General features: G+C 38.5%; 1 protein-coding gene across 2 annotated transcripts in view; it reads left to right on the top strand.

The window, feature by feature from the left end:
- The window catches only part of CDK19 (cyclin dependent kinase 19), a 128,358-nt gene that overhangs the window by 15,718 nt on the left and 86,138 nt on the right, over window positions 1-26,502 (top strand). Inside the window, exon 2 of one of the 2 annotated variants that reach the window (XM_061990477.1) lies at window positions 3,040-3,115. The exons of the other annotated variant lie outside the window; for it this stretch is intronic. Within the exon in view, the coding sequence (XP_061846461.1) occupies window positions 3,040-3,115 (76 nt within the window). The remainder of the gene's footprint in view (window positions 1-3,039; window positions 3,116-26,502) is intronic. 2 annotated transcript variants of the gene reach the window in all.

Below are 26,502 nucleotides of genomic sequence, written 5' to 3'. Positions count from 1 at the left end.
TAAGTTGTTGTGGTGTTATGTTTGTGGCTTTTTTGAAACATCTTTTGTAGTTTCTTGTTTATATTTTAAAACTCTATGTAGAGTGACTGATTGTTAAGTGATGACAATATCACAACAGCAGTGGTGTTAAACAATGCTATTGAACACAATGTGTGCCAAACGGCATATCCGATCTCCGAGTAACTGAATGCAACACTTGCATCTGTAAAACTAGTTCAAGGCTGGTTATGTCAGTGTGCCTGTTAAGAACATATACCAAAAGAAGAGTATGCTGCAGTGCTGTAGTGATGACATTGTTTTGGGATTCAAGTGGATAATGTGTGCATGGGATTGCCCTGTACCACATTTAAACATGACCATGGATTAAAAACCATAACCCATTTTAAATGACCACACTTGTTTTTTGGTTCTGCAGACAACACAGTTTTGTCTTCACAATCTCAGTAAGCAATCTTGAGTTACGGAGTTAATACTTTTCAGTTTATGTAAGTCTTCCACATATATAACAGAACCATGTATGAGAAGGGATGGGAATTCATTAATTACTCTTTTAAATTTGGACTAATGAATGAAATCAAAAGCAATTTCTGTGAGATAAAGTATGGGCTTATTACCTGTGAAGTTGCACATTTCTTGGTTCTGCATCTACATCTTGAGACAAATTCTTGTAAATGACTAATTCATGAAAATAAAGGGCTGCTCAGTGGGGAGTGAAGAAGGAATCTGAATGATTGTGTCAGTAGGTCCTGGTGGATCCTGCTGCTTAGGAAGCAGATGTGTCCACTTCTGAAGTTACTTCTGAAAGTGTACTTAGTGAACAGCTCTTAGGAGCTGTTAATGCAGTTTTTGGCCTAATTTTAGTAATGGGAATTTCTTGGGCTTTCTTTTGCCCTTGTTTTGTGTGGTGTGTGTGTGTGTGTGTCTTAAGTACATACTCAGAAGTTTTCTGTTTATAAAATACTGTGTTATAAAGCTATTTAATTTTAATTAGCACAGAGGAATAAAAGTTTGTTTTAGGAGAGTCAGTCTTAGTATGTACTTTTGTCATGTGTTGGTTGTTAAGATTTGCACTGCGATGTCAGATATGTGAATACTTTATGAGTGGTTGAAAGGTATGTTGTAAGTTTCTCTTCTTCACATTTGTCCATGGAAAATCTGTGCAGAATGGGAATGTATTTCTCTCTTTGGCAACTGCGAATTCATTTAGGTTGCATCAAAGTAACCTATTCCTTTAGTTTCAGCTGCAAAAGGCTTTTCTGTTACTCCAAACCTATCTGGAGAAAGAGGCCCTTCAGTTCTACAGTCTAACAGGCTTTATCTTTCTTCCTTATACATCAATGTTACACCAGATCCCAGTCACACTGAAATACTGTGCTTGAACTATAGTAGATTACAATTCCATTACATATTAATTTATCTTTTTTGTTTGTTTGTTTTAACTTGGAGGAAATACCTTTCCAAGATTTCCAAGACTCATGTAAGTGCTTGTTTGAGAGAAGGATAACAACTATTTCTGAGTCAAGGTGCAGCACTACAATTCTGCTTTCCAGCTGGAACAACTGCTGAGTGACTTCTACTTCAAAGGTGGATTTACTTTTTGCAATATTTCCAGTGCACTGAGCTTTCATTTATGGTCAGAATACATCTGGCATTTTTCTTGTCACACTTTCACTTCAAAATATGTAGTGAAAAATGGAGGACAAGCATAATGTTAACTATTGATATACATTTTGGTTTTAGCTGCTACTGAGAATTACTGAGAACAGTGATCACCACGTAGTACGTGTAGCCAGTAACAATTTCTGGTTCATCTCATCCTCTCCTCACATTACTCAGCCACTTCTGGACTGGAGCATCTCTCTTACAAGGAAAAGCTGTGAGACCTAGAGCTGTTTACTGTGGAGAAGACTGAAGGAGGTTGTTATCAACACTTATCAATACTTAAAGGGCAGCGGTTGAGAAGATGGGGCCAGTTTTTTTTCTGTAGTGCCCACTGACAGGACAAGGGGTAACAGGCACAAGCTGGAACACAAGAAGTTCCTCTTGAACCTGTGGAGAAACTTCTTTCCTGTGAGGGTGAGGGAGCCCTGGCAAAGGCTGCCCAGGGAGGGTGTGGAATCTCCTTCTCTGGAGGTTTTTAAAACCCGCCTGTGACTTGATTGAGGTGAGTCTGCTTTAGCAGTGGGGTTGGACTGAATGATCTCCTAGAGGTCTCTTCCAACTCTGACCATTCTGTGATTCACAGTTGAAGGGAAGGAGGTTGAAGTTCGGCGGGTACATCAGCACTGTGGGTGTTGGTGCTTATCAACATCTGTTTATTGTAGCAGAATCCTGTTAAACCTTATGGTAGGCAGTAGGCTGGTTATGTTGTATTGTGAGGGCGTCAATATACTACGTCAGTTTCTTGTTCTGTTGGTCACTCCTCTAGGTTGCTTCAAACTGTGGTTATTTAAAAGGATAGTGCTGTTTTCAGGCTGAACGTTTTCATGTTCTTTGACTTTGTACTTCAGAGCACAGATTTTCATATGTGGTGTAAGGATTTGTCAATAGCCATATTTACATAATGAGTGTAATTAGTTTAAAAGCATTTCAGAAGTAAAAGTGGACTGATAGTGGCTCATAAAATCAAGTAAGAACCTTTTGATTTCTAGGTATTTCTAGGAGAGTTTTCCAGGCATTGGATACATTTGGGCGACTTTTTCATGGTAGTAGAGAATATCGTAGAATTTCAGGAAAAGCATCCTCCAGAATTCCTTGTAAGCATATTTGTGGTTATCTGTGTAGTTTCAGAAATAGACATGGGTTAACAAAGTTTCTTTATGCAGGAATTTTTGTTTGGAATTTTTGAAGTCTGTGTTAAAAGGAAACTTGTGTTGAATATCTAAGTGTAATTTATTCTTAAAGCCAGATTGACTTTTCAGCTGCTTGATCCAGGCCAAATTAAAATAAGTCATTATACTTGTATTGGTTGGTGTAATAAAAGTTAGAGCTAAAAACATTCCTCTCTCTTTTTTTTTTTTTTCTCTCTCCTGTGTACAGAAAAGATGAAAAGGAATATGCACTGAAGCAAATTGAAGGTACAGGGATATCCATGTCGGCCTGTAGAGAGATTGCAGTAAGTGTCCATAAATGAAAGTATTTTTCCTTTTTTTTTTTTTTTAATGGGTATTATTATTCAACATTATTTTCTCTGAATTAAGTAACATAAAGATAATCTAAATATTTTCTTTAAGGTATGCAAGTATGAAAATTACTCAAACATGAGCTTTCTTAAAATGCTTTCTAAATAATGCATTATTTTCTTAGTTGAAAGAGGTGCTCTTGCTATGTAATAGTAATGCCTCTATGGTATAATTTTGTTTTGTCTGTTTTCTTTGTTGAGAGGGAAATACATATAAACCTTTTAGAGAAGATTTCTTTTAAAAAGGAATGATTTTAAGCTCACTTGAAGGAAAAGGTTCTAAAAAATCACAACTATTGTTACAAATACACTTGCTAATAATGTGTTTTATTTCAGACTAATGGTAACTTATTATTCTTCTGTACCTGGGAACAGTTGGTTTTCCTCATTCCTTACGTGTTTTGCTAAGTACATAAAAAATTCCCACTAAAATAAAGAGTAGCTGTAATTGTTTTTATTACATATGTCTGAGGAGCAAAAATGGATTCAGAAATTGCACCCTTGTGCACAGTAGTGCCTATCATACCTTCAAAGTTGATGAAAATTAGGTGTTTGTACAGGAAGGTAGAATTTGATCTTTAAATGTTTATGACTGAAAATGTACATCACAGTTGAAGTGCTGGATAACAAAAGTTTGTAATGCAAGAATTTCTTGCATTGCAAGACAAGTGCATTTGCTTAATGAAATATTTACTTGGTTTTAATACTGTCCCTGTGTTGAGAGCTGTTAAAATATATGTTAGGATTGTGCCTAAAGCTTTTCATAATCTAGTAATGTTGCATTGAAATACAACATTTGGGTGTGCAATGCCATATGAGACATTAGAAACTCACAATCTTCAACTGAGCAAACCACTGCATTGTTTTTAGTGTAACGCCCATGGTAATTCTGTAAGAAGAGACTTAGCAGATAAAACTACTATCCTTTTAAAGTACTTGTCACTGTAAGGTCAAGGTCACTTGTTGATTTGAGAGGTGACTGCATTGCTAGCAGTCACTCTCCAGAGTCTACCCAGTGACCTTTTTTGAATATTTCTGCCCTTGGAGGAAATAAGAAATCCTCTTCTAAAATCAGGACTAGATTTTATTTTTGTTACTTATTTAATGCTGTTTTGACAGCATTGAGTTGTATGGGTTTGTTTTGTTTTGTGGGTTATTTTTGTCTCTTTGTTTCTTGTCCTTTGTTTTTAATTGTACTACTCTAGAGATGATGTGAGAAATACTTTGAAGGAGACTTTCTTGTTGTCATTATAGCACTATGATATGGAGCTGACTCTGCCATACCTAGACATGACATCGTGAGGGAGCAGAGAGTGTCAGATTCCTTTTTTAATCTGATATGATGATACATTGTCATTTCAGTCTTGATTTTTTAAAAAATAATTTAAAATATTTTTTTTATTAGGGAAGCATTTTGCAAAGCTCAGTACAGCCTGGGAAACTTCACAACTACTGTGTAAGTTGCTTGAATCCTCTCAGTGCAACTTAATCCTGTAATTCGTTTTCAAATTATTTTTTACTCTTCCTCAAAGTTTATTGTAAAACTTTAACCTGACATAATGTAGTAAATCACTGCCTCAGTGAAATTTCAGATTGGTCAAATATTTGAAATGTGAAAAAGGTAAAGGTGAAAAGAGAAAGCTATAAAGAGAAGTACACTTAGTGTTAGTGCATTAATAGTTAATCTTGTATTTAAAGTCTTAGATAATGAAGCGGGTAATGTTTACTGGTTTAAATAAAGATTATCAGCCTGGAAAAGGCTGATGTTAAAATGTCATGAATAGGGTTTTTTTGACATTTAACACTCTCCCCCCCCCAAAAAAGGCCCCCCAAAACCATACCCAAAAAATAAGCCCAAACCCCACCCATGTTCTGTGGAAGGTGAGAAGATGAAAGAAGCACCAGCGTACATGGTTCTTTGTGTCTTTTAATAATTGTAATAATTCTGTAATCTGAAGACATTTGACAATGTGCTTGAGAAATACATTGCTCAGCTAAAATGTGCAATTTTTCAGTCCAAGCCCATTTTGTGTGTAGTATTGTGTAGATGCTCAGAATAACATCTACTGGCTAACTTTGCCTAAGAGAAGAGACAGACTATTCCTTTCTGGCATTACGGATCAGGTTGAACTGCCTTTGCTTAGGACTTTTAAATATATAAAGCTGCATTTACCACTATTACTATCAGCTTTTCCTGAAAGAAGGCTTATGTTAGTGAAAGTGTCATGTAAGCAGTGGTTCCTGGGGCAAGTGATGATGACTTTATTTCAATTGTAGGGTGATACCTACTGAAGAAATTCATATTTCAGCCAATTCTGTTGTACTGAATATGAAAGTTCTAGAGGTCATTCTTTTATGTTAAAGAATTGGGGAAGGAGTGTCAGGAGAAGCTAACTTCTCTGTAACTTGAGTCTGTTCTGAAGGTAACTGAAATGCCAACTGTTTCTGTGTTCTTGTTTTGAGGCAGGTTATTGCTTGGTTTAAGCAATGGTATTTTTATAGAGCAGAGTTGTTAAGTATGAATGAGAATTGTGAAATGCAGGTTGGATTTTTGCATGATTGTTAACAACTGTGATGCCTCTTTCAACTCAAGATTTGTAATAGTTTATTTTGGAAACTTATAATGTAATAAATACTAAAAATAAATGAAATGGGTTTTTTAATTGCTTAAGCATCAGGGTGGAATTTCTATTTTTTTCTAGTAACATGGGAATTTTTTTTCCCCTTAATTCTTAGAGATATTTGTAGACCAAGAATTTAATATAGTTTGCACTATTGAATATATAAGAGAAATAAAAGCCATTTTTAGACATTTAGACCTTAAGAAAACTGTTTCTTTCCATTCAATGGTGAGACATCAGAGCATATTCATTGCAATATGGCTGAAAAATACATCGTAACTTTGCACAAGAAAAGAGCATGTATCTAATATCCAGAACTGCTGGATATTAGGATGAGGAGATAGATTTTGTGATGCAAGAGGAACTTTCCTGTATCCGTTGATTTGGAAGAAGGAAAATAGAGTTGAATGTAATCAAATGTGGAGATTGACAATGATAATAAACTGGATTTATAAATAATCCAACGCATGTTTTGTGAAAAGATTTTGTTCATTATGCTGAAAAGGTAACAAGTGCTTTTTTTGGAAAAGGAAGATTTTTATTAAATTCTGCTGTCTTTTTGTTTTACTTTTTGCTCCTTACCTTATCTTAGAATGACAAATGGAGAAAGAAAAAACAGACTAGAAGTTTGTTATTTGTTAGGGCTGTTTTTTTCCTGTGGAGTATCTTGGCCATCATCTGTTAAGAACTAAGAGCTGTAACTTTAAAAAGTCTGCAAACAGGTAATGGTAATGGAATTTTGTATTTGTTTATCAAAAAAGCACCAGGATAATACAGCTTTTAATGAGATTTCTTGTCCCAAAGGCTTTACTTCCTGTGAGAGGATTATGATGGTTACTTCAAGTACTTTGCTTTCCACAGTGAAGAGACTATAAACTTGTGGATTTTGTAAAAAAGGAATGCTGAGGGGGAAAAAAAAAAAAGTATTTTCTTAATCAGTGCCATTCACTGTCTACTTTCAAAATATCTGGATATGTAGCCTGTCCCTGAATGTGGAATAACTTCAGTGTAATTGTGATATTTAGGATTTGCTATAAGAAAAGTATCATCTCATTCCACGTCAAAGGGGTGTGGGAGAAAGCAGTAAAATGCCTTGGCTTGAATTTTATTTTTTTAAAGAAAGAAGTTAATTCAGTGACTGATTTGGACAGTGGATTTTAGGCTTAGGCTGCTGGACCTTCGAACTTATTGTAGTAGCTAAGTCACTTCCAAAATTTGTGGTTATCTGTTACTTTTTTCGTGGGAAGAATTGCAGAAACCAAAAGCTGAATAGTAGAAGAGGCTAATCTGGAAATCCTCAGGAAAAAAACCTGCAGTTTTAAATAACTTGGGGAGCTACAATGTAGTTATTGTTATTGGCTGTCGTGGTTTGGCCCAGCTAGCACAACAGCACCACGACAGTTTCTTGCTCGATGCCCCCATTCACCCCCACCCTCGTTAAGATGGCGGAGGACCCAGCGAAATGGGAGTAAAAAGATAAGCAAGATTGTTGTGGATTGAGACAAGGGCAGGGAGGGCTCGCTGCCAATTATGGTTCTGGGCAAAACAGACTCCAGTACTCGACTTAGAGAGGAAAGTAGGAAAGTTTATTCTACAAGAAACAGAACGGAATAAAAGCAAAAAGGGAGTAGGATGATGAGAAAATTACAACCAGCACTTTAAGATCTCCCTCCCCCATCCCTCCTTTCTTCCTGGGCCCAGCTCACTGCTCCCGATATCTCTACCTCCTCCCCCCACAACGGCTCAGGGGGGCAGGGAGTGGGGGATGTGGTCAGTCTCTCACAGATGGGCTCTGCCGCTTCTGTCTTCTCAGATGAGGATGACTCCTGGCATTCTTCCCCTGCTCCAACACGGGGTTCCTCCCCCGGAACACAGTCCTTAACAAACTTCTCTGGTGTGGGTTGTTCCCAGCAGCTGTGGCTTCTGCCGATACAGGGTCCCTTCCTCGGGACACAGTCCTTGGTGAATATCTCTGACGTGGATTCTTCACCGCGGTTGCAGGGTCCCTCTCTCGGGACAAGGCCTCTTCTGGGCATAAGTTTAATGAGCTGCTTTGTCGTGGGTTCCTCCCCACAGTTGCAGCTGTGGATATTGGGTCCCTTCCTCGGGACAGGGCCTGCTCCGGCCATAGTGATAAAGGGCCCCTCCTTCGGGACAAGGCCTCCTCCGGCCAAAATCACTGTCCCTGGCTCGGGGCCTTTAATGAAGTGAATCGCTGCCCCTGGTCCGGGGTCAGCTTTAGCAAAATGAGTTTCTGCCCCTGATGCGGGCTCATTATCAGAATGAGTCTGTACCGCTGATGCGGGGTCTTTAAAGAAATGAAAATAAATCTCAGCTTCACCAGTTCTCTCCATAGAATGCAGGGGAGTCTCTGCTACAGTACACCTCCTCCCTTTCATCACTGACCTTGGAGTCCGCATGGTTGTTTCTCTCACCGTTCCTACTCCTTGCACCACCACCAGCCAGAAGAAGAGAAGAAGGGGCAGAAGAAAGAAAGAAAGAAGATGGAGGAAGACACCTCCCCTTCCGGCTTCTTCTTAAAAAGTGATCGTGGAGGCGTCAAATTGGCTCAGCCCCAGAAGTGGGTCTGGCTCAGAGCTGGGGAGAGTTGTGAGCAACTTCTTACAGGAGCCATCTTTGCAGCCCCTTCCCCCTTACCAGAAAAGGCTGTCATGTCAAACCATGACATTGGCTTATTTGTCTGAGATGGTGGACTTTAGGATCCTAAATGGAGGGAGCATGTCAAAAAGCAAGATCACAATCCTGGACTTCAGGAGAGCAGAATTCTACTTCAGTAATCTACTTGGAAGAATGCTATGAGGTAGAGCCCTGGAGAGAAGGGGGAATCCATGAGACCTTGTTGATATTCAAGGATCATCTTGTCCAAGCACAATGAAGTTCCATGCTAACAAGAAAGCAAGCAAGGGCAGCAGGAAGCCTGTCTGGATGAGCAGTAAGCCTGTCTGGATGAGCAAGGAGCTTCTTACTTAACTCAGACATAAAAAGGAATCATATCGGAGTTGGAGGCAGAGATTAGTGACACAAGTGGAGTATAGAGTTACTGTTTGATCTTGCAAGAGTAGGAGTTAGAGAAGCCAAATCTGACCTGGAGTTGAGTCTGGCAAGGGGCCTGAAGGGCAACAAGAAAGGATTCTACAAGTAGGTAAGCAACAAAACAAAGACTAAGGAAAACATGAGCCTGTTGCTGAATGGTAACAAAAAATATGGAAAAGGCCGAGGTAATCAGTAACTTTTTTTGCCACAGTCTTTACTGGTTGAGTCTTCTCCTGCTTCTGAAACCAGAGGGAAAGCTGAGCAAGGAAGGCTTGTCTTTGGTGGAAGGAGACCAGATTAGAGAGCACTCAAACTGGACATACATAAGTTTGACACCTACTGGATTGCACCCACAAGTGCCGAGGGAGCTGCTTGGATGCTATTATGAAACCCCACGCAATTATATTTGAAAGATCATGGTGACTGGAAGAGATTCCTGAGGAATGGAAGAGAGCAAATGTCACTTCTGTTTCCAAGGAGTATCAGGGGATCTACGAATCGGTCACTCGCTCCTCAGTTTCTGGGAGAGTGAGGAAGAAAATCCTCCATAAAACCATTTCCAAACACATGAAGGTCAAGAAGGTGTTTGGGAGTAGTCAACATGGACTTGTAAAGGGGAAATTGTCCTTAACCAATCTGTTAATCTTCTACAGAGAGATGACTGGCTTGGTGAATGAGGTGAGTGCTGTAGATGCTGTTTATCTTGACTTTAGTGAGGCCTCTGATGCTACCTCCCGTAACATTCTTACAGACAAGCTTACAAAGTCCAGGATAGGTAGAAAGTGAGGTGGATCAAAAACCGACTGAACAGCTGGGCCCAGACGATTGTGATCAGTGTGCAAAATCTGATTGGAGACAAGTCACTGGTGCATCCCAGAGGCTGATAATGAAGCTGATACTGTTCAGTATCTTCTCTAATGAACTGGGTACTGTAACAGAATCCATCCTCAGCAAGTTTGTAGTTGACACAAAACCGAGACATGGATGAAACACTGGATGGATATGCTGCCACTCAGAGGGACTGCAACAGGGTGTAGAAATGGGCTGACAGGGAGTCTCTTGAAGTTCAACAAGGGGCAATGCAAAGTCCTGCAACTGGGGTGGAATAACTCCAGGAATACGTGCAGGGAGATGACTGGTGAGAAAAGAACTCTGCAGAGAAGGCCCTAGGGGCCTTAGTGGACAGCAAGGTGACTGAGCCAGCAATGCACCCTCAGGGCAAAGAGCATCCTGGGCTGTGTTAGGCAGAATATTCCAGCGAGACAAGGGAGGTAGCCCCCTCTAATTTGGTACTGGTGAGGCTATGCAACTGGTGTGAGCCCAGCATAGAGCTGTAAAGATGATGAAGAGACTAACATATGAAGAGAAACTGAGAGAGCTGGAACTGGTTATCCTGGATAAGAGATGGCTTGGGGGATCTTACCAGTGTGTGTAGATACTTGATGGGAGAGAATGAATGGAACAGAGACACTTTGAAATCCATCTGAATTTGAAAAGACCCTTCTGTACTGTGAGAGTGACCAAGCATTGGAGCACATTACCCAGAGAGGTTATGAAGTCTCCATCTCTGGAGGTGCTCTGAGCTCAACTGGACACATTTGTGGTAGCTTGCTCTACCTGACCATGCTTGAGCAGGGAGATTGGGCTAGATCTCAAGAGGTCCTTTCCAACCTGAAAGATTGTGTAAAGCAGTCTTACAGTGTTTCTGCCTGTTTAGTGGAAATAGAGCCATGCTTTTGAGATGTATTTCTAGTAAGCAGGTAAACATTTTAACCTAATGAAATAGCATTACACAGAAACACGGAATGGCAGGGGTTGGAAGGGACCTTACGTACTACTTGGCAGTGAAATACAGTGAGGAAATGTTGGTTTGCTAAGTTTCAATAGAAGCTGCAAATCCCTCTTGTATCCTGAGTTGCTCTTCTGAGGTTCCTGACTGCAGAAATTAGTTATCTGAAGGGTCTGAACTTGATTCACAAACTCTGTTTTTCAATTGGTTTGTTTCAAAACATACATTTAATCTAGTACTTACAGCAGTTCCTGGTATGAGTTGCACATGAAAAATAATTAGTGAGAAGTGAAAAGTAATTTCAATTTTCCTCTGAAAAACAATCAGTGTTTTTAGTGTCCACTGGATGTTCTGAGAAAATTCCCTGTAAGTATATTAAATATAGTAGTAAAAATGTCCTGGAAACCAGTGAGATATTTGTAAAAGTTGCTTTTACTGGAGTGAATATGGTCTTGCTCTGAAATTTCTCTTAACTCAGAAGAGGATAGTCTAAGAATGCCTTCTCATAAGATCATTTTTTTCCCCCTAAAACGTAGCCTGCAGACAAAGCTGACTGCTACTAAAGGTTTAATGTGAACTTGTGACTTGAATTAGTTCCTAGGTGGCTCTTCCGTCAACTCCTTTTAGCTTTTCTCTCCACCCCCAAAACAAGAACTTTCCCTCTTCCAAGAATAAGTTACCAACTTAACCCATCTTCTCTGTAAATAGTGATCTTAATTTTAAACTTTGTTGAATTTTTCTATGTCACTTTTTTTTTTCACAGCTCAGTAGGCTTTTTTTTTTTTTCCTGTGGCAAAAAGAAAGTAGGCTAGGTTGTTACAGATTATTTAAATGAGAGTAGAACCACGAACCAGCACCATTTCTTTTTGAGCCTTGCTTAAGAGTGACCTGAATTACTGCATTTTTCCCTGCATTAATGTTGAGTCTGGGATGTGTATCTGTTGTAGTTGCCACATCTTCTGCCTGTATGTGTTAGCTGTTAGTGAAGCTGCTAGAGGCTGCTCCTTCTGCGAGATGTTGAAACATTGCCAGTACACGGTGGGACATAAGTGGGAGCATAGTTGGCCTTTGTGTTTGTACTTGCATTTATGGGTACAGGCTAAAATAATTCAGACTATAATGTTAAATGAGTTACTGAAAGCTCATTGGAACAATTTAGCATGCACAAATTATTCTCAGGCCTTTTGCCTTTTGATGCAATGTGTGTTACGAAGTGCTTGAGGGTACAAATATTTTGGCATCCTCAGTTTCTTAGGGTACACAAGGTTGTAAGAAGCCTTACAGGTTAAGCTATGGGGTTTTGTTTGTGAAATCTCTCTTTCTGTGTGTCAACTTTCTTGAAAATGGCTCTGTCTCCCTGTATTTATGTTCTTTACTGCCTTCCTGCTGTTTGTGGCTTTTAGACAACTCTTCTGGGGCTGTGTCTCCTTTGTCTTGGCTTTGGAGGCCTGCGGTGTTCAGGTTCTGAAGCTGAGCCAGGGAAGTCCAGCGGGACTTACTATCTCCATCTTGAAGCAGTTTGTGCCTTTTCCATGTGCTTCTCAGCAGTGCTGCTGGCAGCATGGCACAGGGACACTCAGGGGTACATGTTGTGCCTAACTGGTGGAGCTAGTAAATCTTATTTGCTTTTACCTCTTGTCTCCCTGGCTGGAAATTGCTTGGACAAATGAACTAGATACAAAGTTATTTGATTTGAGCCCATGGACCAAGCTGGCCTTATAGCCTGTTTGACTTGTCTCTGCATCTCTTAGGAATGCAGACAAGATCAACTCTACAGGAATAATGGTAACTTTGGTATTAATAAAACACTTTGAAGAGTTGTAATGCCATTGGCTCTCTTCAAGTACAGCTGCATAGAATTTCACAGTAGATATGAGTCCTCTACTTTGACTATGTTGACCTTTTCTTTGACCTTGAACTATTGCAGCAGCTTGCAGTATTTACTGTTACATAGAACAAGAGGTTTCTAAACTTGGTCCCTAGCTTTTATTAAGGTGAGGTTAGTTAAAACAAGGCTTTATAAAAGTTTCTGTCCCTGAGTACGTTTGCTGTAGGAGATTGCTTCTGGATGTCAGAATGTCTTTTCTCTTGCCAAGATAATATAACTGTGTAGAATATTTGGCAATGTAAAATCTCTCCATAAATTCTCTGCTACCTAATTAGAAAAGATTGTTAGATTTGTTTGTGGAAACTTTGAAACTCCACTCCCTCTTTCAATAGCTGGAGGTAGTGAAATAAGTAGAAGTTTTGTTTTTTTTTTTAAAAATGATTTTTATTAGAGAGTTAAGGCATGTGTTGGCTAGAAGTGTCTGTTCATTCTGATTTTATAACTACGAATCAGCTGGAAGGAGGTTTTTGGTTCAGCTACATAACAACTCATGTTTTGCATGCCATAGGAAGAATAAGAGCTCTGTGTTACATGGCCTAATCTTGTATAATCTGTGTAATTTAAATGCTTTTTGTGTAAGGGAGTACTTAAATTCTTGCTTTGGGTATTCTTCAAAAAGATTCTGTGGACGTTTTGGTCTTTTTTCATGTTATTGTGTCTGAAAGAACAATTAAGTTAATTAAATAAAAAAAGTACAGAGGTAGTAAATGTCTAGAATAAAAAGATATTTTTGTTTTAATCAATTAAATTCACTTTTCTTACCAGCCTATAAATACCCTTCAATGTTTACGGAAAGTTTTGTGGCTTGAAGAATTATTTTTTTGTCAAATAATTCTAACAAAAATAGAGCATTTTTTGGGGCAGCTAGTCATCTCCTTTGTCTAACTACAGCTGCTTCCTTCAGCAGTTTAACAGCAGCAAAAAAGAGCATACAAGGGAGAAAAGGGAAACGCTGCTTTTAGCACACAGTTATTTTATAAATAAAGATTTTGAGACTGATGGGTTTTTTTCATAAAGAGGTTGCTTTTCTTTTCTTGAAGTTGTGGCTTAGAGCAATATCAACACTTCTATATCAAGTATATTAAAAAGAAGAAGAAAAAGAAAGCTTTTCCCACCATTCTAACACAGTGTGAGCTGAAGAAGTTTCTATACACATTTGGTACTTGACATCAGTTAGGATAGAATCCAAATTTTCAGTGCAGCTGACTAGGGAAAATGGAGTTTGGACTCAATTGTTTTAACTTTGAAATTGCTGTTCAGTTCAGATCCTGAATATTCTCAGAACACACAAATGCAAAACCTAGCTGATGATGCCTTCAACAGAAATGCACAAAAAAGTAAAGTAAAACCTCTTCAGGTTAAGCTATAGACAGCAAAGCACTGAAAGCAAATAGTTACTTTATCACTTAAAGAAGAACAGAATTGCAGATAATGCAGGAAAGACATTTTAAAATATGTATTTGTCAAACTTGAATATTTCCTGCCAGATTGCATGCATGTATGCACACGTGAACATAATGTTTTAAAGGTTCAGTTTTCCAAATTTTGGATTCTTTTCTGATGTCATAAACCTTTCTTTTTCTTCTCAGTTTCTTGTTCTCATTACATGTTTTCCTTCTCTTCTTCCATTTGTGCTTTCCCTGTAGTACAGTAAGATTAGTTTAGACATGCTTTTAGTTTATTCTGTGTGGAGTTGTAAAATTGAGTGATATATTGACTTAACATAATTTTAGAGTGTGTCCTTCTCCAATTTAATGCTACATGTGGCTGGTTTTGATGCCTCAGACTGAGAGGTGATAGCATGGGTTTTCAGATGATGGGATTCTTTTTGAGACTTCTATCTTCAGACACTTAGTAAATTGCTCAATTCAGCAGCAGTCTCACATTTCCTTGTTCGGCTTTTCACAACTAATGTAATAGCAGAAGCTGTTCTTGTTGCCCTTGGCATTCATTGCAAGTGTCAATTCAAGGTGAGCTTTGACTTTCCTGACACAATCCCTTCATGCCTGACTGTTTCTAAATTCCTTCTGTGCAGCCTGTCCCTGTTTGCACCCCTCTGTATACTGCTCTTGTATTGGATCTCTGACAATCTGCTTATACAAGCCAGTCTCCTGATAAATATAAGTACAAAAATACCTGAATAGACCTGCCAGCTTTCCTGGGCTACTTTGCTCTTCAGAGCTGTTTCCCATGACCACCTACCAGTTCCATTAATAAGCTGAAGTCTGTTCTCCTGAAACTCCAGGACTGTGCTATGGTACTTACCTTCGTTGTTCCACTCAGAATCTTGAACTAGTTGATAGTTGCTGCAGCTAAAGCTGCCTTTGATTGTCACATCTCCAACCAGTTATTCATTGCTTGGCAGCAGGCTAGGTGACACCGTTGTTGGCCCATCCAGTATATATGTTGAGAAGTTGTCCCTGATATACTCCAAAAACTACCTGGGCTGCCTGCACCCTGCTGTGCTGCTATTCCAGTGGATGTTGGGGAAGTTAGAGTCTCGTAGAAGAACCAGGGTTTGTGCTTCAGAGACTTCTTTGAATTGTAGCGAAGACTTTATATGATTTCCACATCCTGGTTCTGTAATGTACTCCCGACACAATGTCATCCTTACTGATCTCTCTGCTGATCCTGACCCACAAGCTATCTGAGGCTGCTCTGCGCCCACTGAGTCTGTGAGGGGGGGGGGCAGGGAAAAGAGAAGTTATCAGTAGCATTTAAACTGTATAAATGAATACAAAACAGGGAAAATTGAGCGGTGGAAAAATCTTTAAGGCTTCATCAAATGTTAATAAAAAGTTGTTTTCTTCAATACATTGGCATTGGCTTCATCCCTGTCTGTGGCTAGATGGATAGTGTTTTTAGTTAACAGTTGTATTTTACTCTTCGGACTTTTATGTCTAGATATTGTAGTCAGCTTTGTTACTGAAGGCAAAATGTCATGTTACCTTCTACTAAAACTTTAATTTCATGGAATTTCATTATGTTAAAAGTTTCAGTGTAGCTTTATTTTCTTGTGAACCTTTGTGTCCGTTTCTGTGGTAAGCTGAAAAATAGCTCTCTGTTTAAATACAGCTTACACAGGATCTTACTGAGATTTTTCACGTCTTTATGATGACTTGATAAATAATTATATGGGGATTCTGAGACACAGGGAGGCTTTCCCGTTTCCAAACTGTAGTTAACAGTACAATAGTCACTAAATGAATAGCCTGGATGTTTTCTAATTCTGTGGTGCATCTTGACTTACAGTGTGAGTTTGTTATTATGTAGAATTGGCTTAGTTTGAATTTTGTTAAGAAAAATGTGAGTGTCATGGCTTTGTTCTCAGCTCCATTTGGCCATCTGACTGGCAGAACGCTTTTGCCTTGTAGAAAGAGCATCATGCTCATCCTCCCTATCTCACTGTCAGTGTCAGGATGCTTCCTTAGACCTGCCCCTTGACTCCACATAGCATATGTACTAAATTGTGGATGTATGTATATGCTCAGTATACTTGACCTTGAACTTTTTCACTTGCAGTTGCTTGACGATACTGAAGTTAGGGAGGTCCTGACAGGCTATGCTATTGGAAAAAGTAATCAGTTTTCTTCATATACGAACATATATTAAATGTATTGAAAGAAGCTATCAGTAGGATAATTCTGATTATAGATAGTTATGAGATATGAGTTCTGCTGCCAGTTCTGGCAGACATTTGCAGAAACTTCTGCCTTTTCTTTCTCTGCTAATGAACATATCCCATCTCATGGCCCCTGCAGAGTTTGTTTCTCCACTCTCATTGTCCTTTCTTATTTTCACTTGCTTATTAGATTGCTCTAGTTTCTTTTTTACCTCAATTGCCTTTTGTACTCTTTTCCTTGCTTTCTTCTCTCTTAATCTCCAGATGTCTTTAATATTTACCAGCAAGACAGTGGTTTCCTGTCCGCTAGCTCAGTATTGGAACCATTTTGGTTTGACTTTTCTAAGCTTCTACTCTCAAAAAGCTTCTTATTGCTGTGATTAATGGTCTCTTTCTGACCGAACTCCAAGGTTTGTTGAGTATCCTCATCTGCCTTAGTATCTTTACACTTCAGACTCCCTTGTTCCTCCTTTTTTGACATGCTGTTTTTGTTATGTATTAGTAATTTTGTTCTTGCCTAGGTTTTATCTTGTCTGTTTTATTTCGCTGTGACTGTGTGATCCCTGCAGCTTTACATTTTATCTCTTAAGTATTTATTCTATTTTGGCTTTAAAAAAAAATACCACTACTAAATTAGCTTTTGTAGTGTCATATATCTGAAATTCATTGAACTTACTCTGAGCCTTCTAGTTTAAATAAGGAATTTTACAGTGATTTTTAAGTACTCAGCTATCTCCATTGTTTAGATTTTCAATATGAAGCCAGATGGATTATTTCATTTTTCCTTCTTCTGGACACCTCAAAACCAGTCTGTTCTCAAACTTCTCTCTTATTTCATCACTATTTCCAGAACTCATGATTTGTGGGTTTTTTTTGTCAACAATGAAAAGTTGATCTATGTTCCTGTCTCACTGGGTTTATTTTAGATGTTATTTTTCTTCTATGAAACATTGCTGTAAAAGATGCTATAGAAGAAGCCTTCTTTTAAACTATTCTCTTTCTGGCTTATCAAATTAACTGGCCTTGAAGGCCCCTCTAAAATGTAGAATCTGCAAAAGAAATAATCCCACGCTTATCTCCTGTTTTTAAACTTAATACTCCTAATTACTCTAGTTGATGCTCAAAATGCCGTCTTCTTGCTTATCAATTGTTCATATAGTTGTTTCTGTGTTGTCCAATATACTAGTGGAAATATAACTTGTAAGAATATTCTCATAAAAGTAGCAGTGAAGTCCTAAAGTTTTTGGTTCTCTTTTGTTGTCTGTGGTGAACTGATTGCTTATATTTTAGTTGATTAGCCTTTTCTTGTGTGGCACTTTCTGGTGCTGTTGACTTGTACTGACTGACTAACTTGGAACTTTTAATTGCAAACTCAGGGCATGATTGCTATTGCATGTGTAAAATTCAATACACAGAGCTACAGGGGTTTTCCTACCGAAGTTTCCCCACAACAGGGAGAGCTACAGTGTATACATTTGAGGATAGACGGTGCTGTTCCTCTTCTCCCAGCCAAGAACAGGAAAAGCTGGAAGGAGAAGGAAAGTTAGTTTAGGGTATTGTCAGAAGGAAGATGAAGTGAGATGAATTTATGGTGTTATTTGAGTAATGTTGGTTGTTTTGCAGCTTGTTCTGTTCAAGTGGGCTCTCTTTTTCCTTTCTGAGTGTTTTGTCTCTAGGTTTCATATATCTTTGGAGCTTCTGTGTTCATTGGTCCTCCATTGCATGTACATTGGGGAAAAAAATCCATCAAACTAAAGCATGTGGAGGAATTTGTCATTTGACGTACTTCGTTATTGTTAATATTTCATCAGTATTTCTAAAATTAATGGTGAGTTTGCTAAGACAACAAAACGCATCTTCCAAAGGTTAATCTGCTGCTGCTCTCGATTTGGCTGGAGGACACTACTGAGTTCTGCTATGGGATGGATCCCTATAGTGCTTGAATATCTGCAGTAGTCTGGGGACATGGCAGCAGTGGTGACTGTTTCTGTACTACGTTCAAGGGCACTGTGCTGAGACTTCTAGATTTTATAGGATTTGCTTTCAGAATAGTCATAAGCTGCAGCATTTTCAGCTTAACCTGACAGTCACAGTGGTAGAAACTGGCTAGATACAAAGTCTTTAAGTGATTGTTGCCTGGCCAAAGGGCAGTAACACAGCTGTTACTTTTAATGCATCTGAAAATGGGTGTGAGTTTATGCGATCTGATAAATATGGGCTTAATGTTCAAAAGTGGTGGCATTTGTTTGCATTAATGAAGATAAGGGAGTGGTGGGGAGAAGGAACATGAAGTGTGACTTAGATTGGTATTGCCTTTTCATAGTACATGATGCTCAGAAGGATTCTGTTGTCTAGGTAACAGGGTCTGTACCTCATTTCTTAAGAAAGATGGAACAGATGTTCTTGCAAGAAGCAACCAATTATCACCAGAGAGAATGTTGGCAGTATTGAAGCTAATTGCTCTGTTGTTGCATACAGTCCAATTCAAATGCTATGAATAGTAAAGAAAATTTAAAAGAAAGAATCTTCCTGGCATGGCTTTTGCTGAATGAGAATTTAAAAAAAAATGTGGTTTATAAAATAGCACTCATCAGTGTATCTTTTCACACTTCCTTTTATCATTGTATTTTCTCCAATATTATTCAGTGTTTTTATTTGGTGTTTGTAATGTCTTTTCATGATCATCGAGTTCCATTGCTCTGTCATATCATATCACATGAATTTATTTTGTTCCGCTAAAGTAACAATATATGAATTAAAGTACTTGTTTCACTTATGGGTTATAACATTGTCTTCCTGGGAGATGATTGTAGTCTTTACAGCATAGATTTTGCTCTTGTCTTTTATAAGAGATTTGGGGGGAGGTGTGTCTGTAAGTATGTTTTTGTACCTTTAGCTTAAAAACTGATGTTGGATGTTAAGAAAGAAGAGAGGGCATTGGGACCAGATTCTCAGGGCACTGTTTGTGCATCCTCAGCAAAGCTAAGGCATACCATTATGCATTTTAACAAAACATCTGGCCCTTTGCCTGAACTTTTCCATGCTTGTTGCCAAATACGAAAAGGTCTATTTTATGTTTTCTAGGTAGGGCATTGCAAAAACATGTTTTCTGTCTCGACAATAATATAGTAAAGGAAGAATCCTTGACCTACTCTCTTTTTATCTGCTCTGATAAAGGACATACTGTTTTGATTTTTATCTTAACTATGGAAAATGTCATAATGAGTGGAAACAAAATGCATGTTGCACTTCTTAGATTATTTGGCTGAGTTATCCTATTGTATAGTAGTGACATGTTGATTTGGACAAAATGTCTTATTACATTCAGTATTTCAATAACCATTGTAAAACATTTGTGGTCTAAGTAGGAAAAAAAAATAATTTGTAGGGTTTTTTAGTCCTTTTTACCAGGCTACTTAAGTGTAAGTTCTCATCTTTTGCTTGTCATTCTTTCTCTGATTCTGGATCTCTTTCTGTGAATTCTTCTGCATTCATGCTCTGTAATTTAATGCAGATGATGCATCTGGTTGCTTAGCTGTATGTGTTAGCATGTACTTGCCTCTTCAGTCAGGGGCAGTACTACTTAAATATTTGCATTCACTAGCAGAGCTGCTCTTTTGTAGTCCTTTTCAAATGCTGTTGTCTCTAATCCCTCTTCTAAACCTTTTCTTTGTTGTATAGTTTTATCTTTGCACAGTATTCTTCATATTCTGTTGCTTAACTTCCTTATGCAGTCTGGTATGTAAGTATTTGTGACTTCTCGTATCCTCTTCTCCATGTTTCCTTTTCTTCTATTAATACACTTTTTGATTTTCCTTGTGTTTCCCTGTTCTATCACAGGGTCTGTCAGCAGCAATATTTACTACTTTTGCTGCTGCTTTTGTATGCTGAAGTGCTTATAATAAAATCTTATAGTCAGCTTCTGCAGATTTTTCACCTGCTTTCATGTGAATTATCTCCACTTTTACAGCTTAATTGTATCACTTCTCACCAGTCCCAGGTTCTTTTCACCACCCTTGACATAGTCTTTGAACCTTTCTCTCTTTATGCCTTCTCTTTTCTTACAAATCCGACTCATTATTTATTCTTGAAGGTCATGCTGAAAGGATGAAAGAATTTGACAGGTACTATATATTTTTCTAGTTTCTATGCTTGGGAATAGAAGCCTCTTTCTTCTGTCTCATCTTTTTTCTGCAATGATTCCATTCCCTTATCCCTAATTTTCTGGTCTTCTTTCCGACATTCTGCTCAACACAGATGTTAACTTGCCATGTTGAGTAACCTTGCTTTTGTGTGAACTAATACTTGAAAGAGGAGAAGAGGAGGGCACTTTTGCCACTGGGTTAGTGGGCCTCTGGACTTTGTTCCAAGGTTAGGAGACGTGTTTGCTGTGTTGGACACTTTCTATGTGTCTCTCTTGCTTTGATATTTTCTATATTTGCCCTTTGTTTTCCCTTCCATGAGTCTTTTTGCTGTAGTCTTATTTTCTCTACCTAGTTTATTCTTTTTTTACACTTTGTCTCATTTTCCACTTCTTGCATCACCAACACTGTCTTCTGCCTCCTCTGTTTTGTTAGTATCCCCTGTCTTTCCCCCCTTTTTGCTTCGGTTATCCAGTCTCACATTTCTTACTTCTATACTGCTGTAGTTCATGTATCTTTCTCCCTTAGTCTAGTTTTTTTCTCCAAGCACTTGTGTGTCTCTTCACTGCTGATTCCAGCTGTGCTGTTTCTCCTGCTTCCAGTAGTGCTGAGCAAAACAACCGGTAAGCTGCAGCCTGTATGCCCTTTCTCCTGCTGCCTGCCATGTGGGTTTCCTTGTCTCTGGGTACTGATACTTCCTTCATCTTCTTCCTACCTCTCCTCTTTGGAGTGAGTTTCATGTCCCTTGCCCTAGAAGTCGGCCTTCTCCTTGGGATCTGAATTAAGCTGGAGAAAAATGAGTGAAAGTTTGTCCTTTGTTTCACTGCCAGAGCTGTCTTCAACATGCATCATTTAACAGCTCTAAAGGTCTTGTAAGTCCATTTCTACAGAGTGTACTCAAATAAATATTTTTTTTTTCCCCAAGGGAAAGTGAAGCATCAGATGACAGTTTGATGATACAAAATTGCTTACCTTGGTTTTGTTTCTTTGCTAACCTGTGCAGAAGTACAAAATATCTCATAATGCTGAGCAGCTTGTGTGATAAAATTATGTTTACGTCTATCAGTGTTGAATTTTAATGTAGTGGAAATGAGAGAAAAATTACCCTCGATATTTACGGACAGTAATGGCTTCTAGAGTGATTGTTACTCTGATGCAGGTTGAGGGTAGGGGTAGAACCTTTGAATCTTCATCACAGTTTCTCTGGAAACAGCTCCAAAGGCACAGTCTAAGTCACTAGAATGACTTTAAAGTGAATTACTGAAGTCAAGACCTGAGGGCAAACCACACTTGGTCAACCTTGTACCTGATGCACTCAGATGTTGAGTGTCTGTGTACCATTCTGATCTTTTTCCATCTCAGAAAAGATACAGTAGTACTAGAAAAGGCAAAGAGAAGGGAAGTCAAAAGAGTTGATGATACAGAACTACTTCCCTATGAGTGGGAATCTGTGGTTTGGAAGGGAGGGAAGCTGAAAGAAGATGCAGGAAGTCTAAAATCACAGGTTTACATGGAAAAGTTTATTAGAGAGTGTTACTCAGTTTTTAGCAAAACAGAACTAGAGCAAATGAAGGGAGATAGACAGTCTTCCCAGTAGAACTTGGTTTTGAAATACAGCTCTCCATCTTCTTGAGACCGGGGATGGGACTAAGTAGGGGAGAAAGAAAATGCATCAAACAAGTGAAGGGCCTTGGTTTAAACTCTTTCTCAAGTCCCTGTTATGGCTGGCTTGCTGGAAGCTGGCTGCTCATAGACTTGGCCTGTCTGTGCTGCTCTATTTGTTCTTGTCCTTGGTGTTTGCCTCAGCTACATCAGGGCAGGAGAGTAAGGAGACTTGGCATAAGTCTGGAGTCTGAATCATGTAGAGCTGTTCTTATGTGTATGTTCCTACTTGAAGTAGTCCATGTTTTGTCCTCAGTGGTGTTCACATAAATGGATCAATGGATTATGTGGACCATCAGATATTCACTAATACCCAGCCTGGAAAAATCTCAGCCCAAACAACTAGATTGGCAAAGTTAAGAGCAGCAAACAAACATACAGGAGGCTTTTAGTCTTGCAGATTCTTGATAGTGGGTGATGGCATAATTACTTAAGAAATTTTTGTAACTTTGGAAAGATGTATATCTGTTTCTGCAGGGAGTTTGAAGTTGTTATTCCAGAAGCAAAATGCATGTAAAAGGAACTCTGTCATTTTCTCTGAGATTATAAAAATGTTATTTGCTATGCTTAATTTTATGCTTAATGAGATATACAGATCTGGAAGAGTTTTGTTGCAAGCCTTGAGAGTGACTTCCCATTACTTGTTTCTGCAAAATATATGGGACAATATCTGCATTCAGTTTTTGGGAAAAAAGTCTGATGTGAGTGTTTGTGTTATGTTGTTTTCAGGGCCACATGACTTTTGCTGCCTTGGGCAAAAAGTCAATTTGGTACCCATTTTGCTTGCAGTAAAAGTTACTTTAGAGAAATATTATTTTCAGTCGAAGATGAAGTGTAGAATGCCACATGCCTAACCTGTCGTGGTGGTAGTAGTTCCTTCATCTTATTGCTTACTATTTTTTCAAAATCTTTCTTAAACTGATCTTGTTCTCTCTTTACTGATTGCCACAAGAGCATATTTACCGTACCTTGTTTATTATCTCTTTGCTTATCAAACTTTGTGAATTGTATTAAGCCACCTTTTGAGCCTTCCCATACTGCATCAGTCCTTATTGGGGAAGATACTGGTTTTGTTGCATTCATTGCCTCGTTGAAGACTTTTTCATATTTAGTAGAAGAATGAGGAAATAACAGGCTTTAGATTACAAACTGGCGTTTTTATCCAGTTGCTGTGTGTTCCTGAGAGTATGAGAGGAATCCTGTGGTAGGCGTTTAATGACTTGGGAGACAGCCAATGAACATCTTGTTTTAGCTTGCTTTACACATAAGATTTGTCTAATGTGTGGCTAAAAAGATCGCAGGAAATTTGAGTAAAAAAGGAAAACCTGTGAGTAAAAGCAGGACAAATTTAATGGGGAATTGTGTTAATAAACAGTAAGAACGTTCTAGCCTTGTGCTGCCAGAGTGAAATGCTGAATTTGTTGTAAACAACTATCAACAGACTAATCACTTCTAAAATTCTTGAGTGAAAGCTCTGGAAGAGTTATCTCTTTAAATGAATGTTATTCTGACACAGCACACAGGAAACTTCATTGTAAAACAATGTCCAAAACTTTTCCTATTTCAAAGAGACCCAAGTTAGTGAAAATAAATTAATAACCAAAAAAAGCCATTCTCTCCTCCAGTTTGCAGGCATGTTTCTCACTTAAAGTGTGGTGTTAAGAGTCAATTTATACTTGCAACTATAGGTCTGCCTGTTAGCTTGTTTAACTAGAGGTAAGATGTTAAAGCAGATGAGTTGAAGTACATAAAACTTTAATGGATGCTGTCATTTAGATCTAAAGCAGCTTTAAATTGATTCCCATAAGAAACAGAGGTTTAATGTGCTTAAAATGTTTTGAATTCATACCTGTGATTTGATTTAATTTTCCCTTTAAAGAAGACTTGAACTATAAATTATATATCTAAATTCCTCTCCCAGTTTCGAGTAAGTAGAACGACTGCACATGAAGAATAATCACTAGGGAGTTTTTTGGGGGTTGGTTTTTTTTTCCGTTTTTCTCTCTTTAGCTGTACTCTTTCTTCACTCCTGAAATGCTAAAATACATTCAGTTTATGTCACATAGTACTGTTCACTGAAAACATAGTGCAACCTACAAGATGATGTTATTCCTCTCTGAAAAATCTACTATTTCTGTGATTCAGCATTATAGGAACTTCACCTAACATAACTGTATCCTGGCTGGAGGTTGCTATTGTTTTGCTGAATCAGCCATCCTTGTTTGGACCAAATTTAGGGCACAGGCAATTCATAGAATCATAGAATGGTAGGGTTGGAAGGGACCTTTAGAGATCATCCAGTCCAACCTTCCTGCAGAAGCAGGTCAACCTAGATCAGGTCGCATAGGAACATGTCCAGGTGGGTCCTGAAGACCTCCAAGGAAGGAGACTCCACAACCCTTCTGGGCAGCTTGTTGCAGGGCTCTCTCACCCGAACGGTAAAATAGTTTTTTCTTATATTTAAATGGAACTTTTTGTGTTCCAGCTTCATCCCATTACCCCTTGTCCTGTTGCTAGCTACAAGAGAAAAAAAGGGATGTCCCAACCTCCTGACACCGACCCTTTAGATATTTGTAAATATTAATAAGATTTGATTTGATTTCGATTGATTTCATTTCTTTGGAGTTTCTCAGAATGTGAATTTTATGGTGGCTTTAGACTGACAACAGGATAGCCAATACTTTGTCTAGCATGCAACCAGTGGATACCAAGTTAAACTCGGGGATGTATTTTTTTCTCAGTTTTGAATCACAGGAGAATGTTGGATTAATACTTAGCATGCCTTTTAAATATTATTAGAAATATTAAATTCTTGTTCGACTGTTGCCTAATTATAACACTTGATTTATTGTCCTTTGTATTTTTATATGGGAGAAATAAATGTATGCAAGTTGAAGACTTGCATTTGACAGTACTCAGCAGCAGCTTATTTTTCAAGCTTGAATAATATACCAGTTCGTTTACAAAGCAGGGGTAGAGTTAAGTTCTGGAATTGGATTTGTTACATTTGGCACACACACTTGAGAAGCCGAGTAGGATTTATGTTACGTAATGTATGCAACATTTCTTGACTCTTTCCAGGGCTGGGATACCTTCGTTCAGGCTGCAGGGAGTCACCTCTGCTTACTTGGAATATTGTCCTGAAGTCTCACATGGCTTGAGCTGTGTCCTTTCAAGCACTGTGTCTCTTCATTCAAAAGGTCAGAGTAGTGCAGAAAACTGAAGCCAGGTTTGCCATGTGGTGGGAGAGCTTTGGTTGTTGAGCTGTCAGATTAAGAGGATGTGCTGGAAGTCTCCCAGCCAACTTTTTACACAGCTGAATCTGTTATGTATCTGAGAGATACCCTCACCAATTGAATTTTACAGGTGATTTTGGCAGAGATTTTGAATCTTGGGTATAGCTGCAGGAGTGTTGTTGAGCTGCTCAGCATTACCATGCTCGATGTGTTTGTATAGAAGCAAACCCAGGAAGTTTTCGTATCACATGATGATGAACTTCAGAATCAAAAGCAGAGGCACGAGATGTGCACTTTTCTCGAGTCTAATAAATGTATTTACCAAGTTGGAAGTCTGGTCATTACCACTAGTAGCATAGAAGAAAATGTTGGATGAAAGTATTTTCAAGATCTAGATTTTATTTTCATAGTAGACATGAGATAACTTATATTTTAATTTGTGTGTTTGCAATCTATATACACAGTGGAAAAAGGAAGAGAATCACAAAGCTGAGAATTTGATTTGATAAAAAGATTCATCAAAAGACAGGAAAGTAGACAAGATACTAAGTGAACTTTAGGCAGAAAGGAGAAAAATAGGTTTAAAAATGTTTTTCTATGGGATTTTTTTTCAGAAGAGTATTGCAATCACTGCCCAGTCCTTTGCACAAGTCAGAATGTTGCTACCTCTTGCGAGATGCATCACTGTGGTGCCATAATGAATTACATTGAGCTTGGAAAAGCATACTTTTTGGCCATTCTTTTACTGAAACATTATTCCACTTACCGTGGATCATATAACATTTATCTTTCTGAAGTTTTTTTTGAGAAGAAAGCCTACTTTGAAAAATGAGCATTTGATCAGTGTTGATGTCTAGTTGTTACCTGGCCTTCTATGTGGAATTTGGAAAACCTCAGTTGCTGTCACTGTTTATTCCCTGTGATTAGGTACAGCGCAAGAGCAAGATGGTAGCTGCTTGCCAGGAAAGCAAGAAAGTGCAGAACTGTTAGAATAAGAACTGTGAGAGAAAACTTGTTGCAGTTTAGAAACCCAGTCTGAATATGTAGGTTTGTGGAATTAGGTGATGATCCTTCTGAAGAAACACAAGGAAAAACTTCTTCACTGTGAGGATGACGGAGCACTGGGACAGGCTGCCCAGATGGATTGTTGAGTCTCCTCTGGAGACATTCAAAACCCACCTGGATGAGTTTGTGTGACCTACTCTAGGTGGTCCTCCTCTGGCAGGGGAGTTGGACTAGATGATCTTTTGAGGTCTCTGCCAACCCTTGAGATTCTGTGAGTCTGTGATATATTACTGGAGTGCTGT

This window comes from Colius striatus, chromosome 2 (genome assembly GCF_028858725.1).
Source record: "Colius striatus isolate bColStr4 chromosome 2, bColStr4.1.hap1, whole genome shotgun sequence".
NCBI classification, from domain to species: domain Eukaryota; kingdom Metazoa; phylum Chordata; class Aves; order Coliiformes; family Coliidae; genus Colius; species Colius striatus.
The sequence above is the reverse complement of the archived record's forward strand: the minus strand, read 5'-3'. Positions and strand labels throughout refer to the sequence as shown.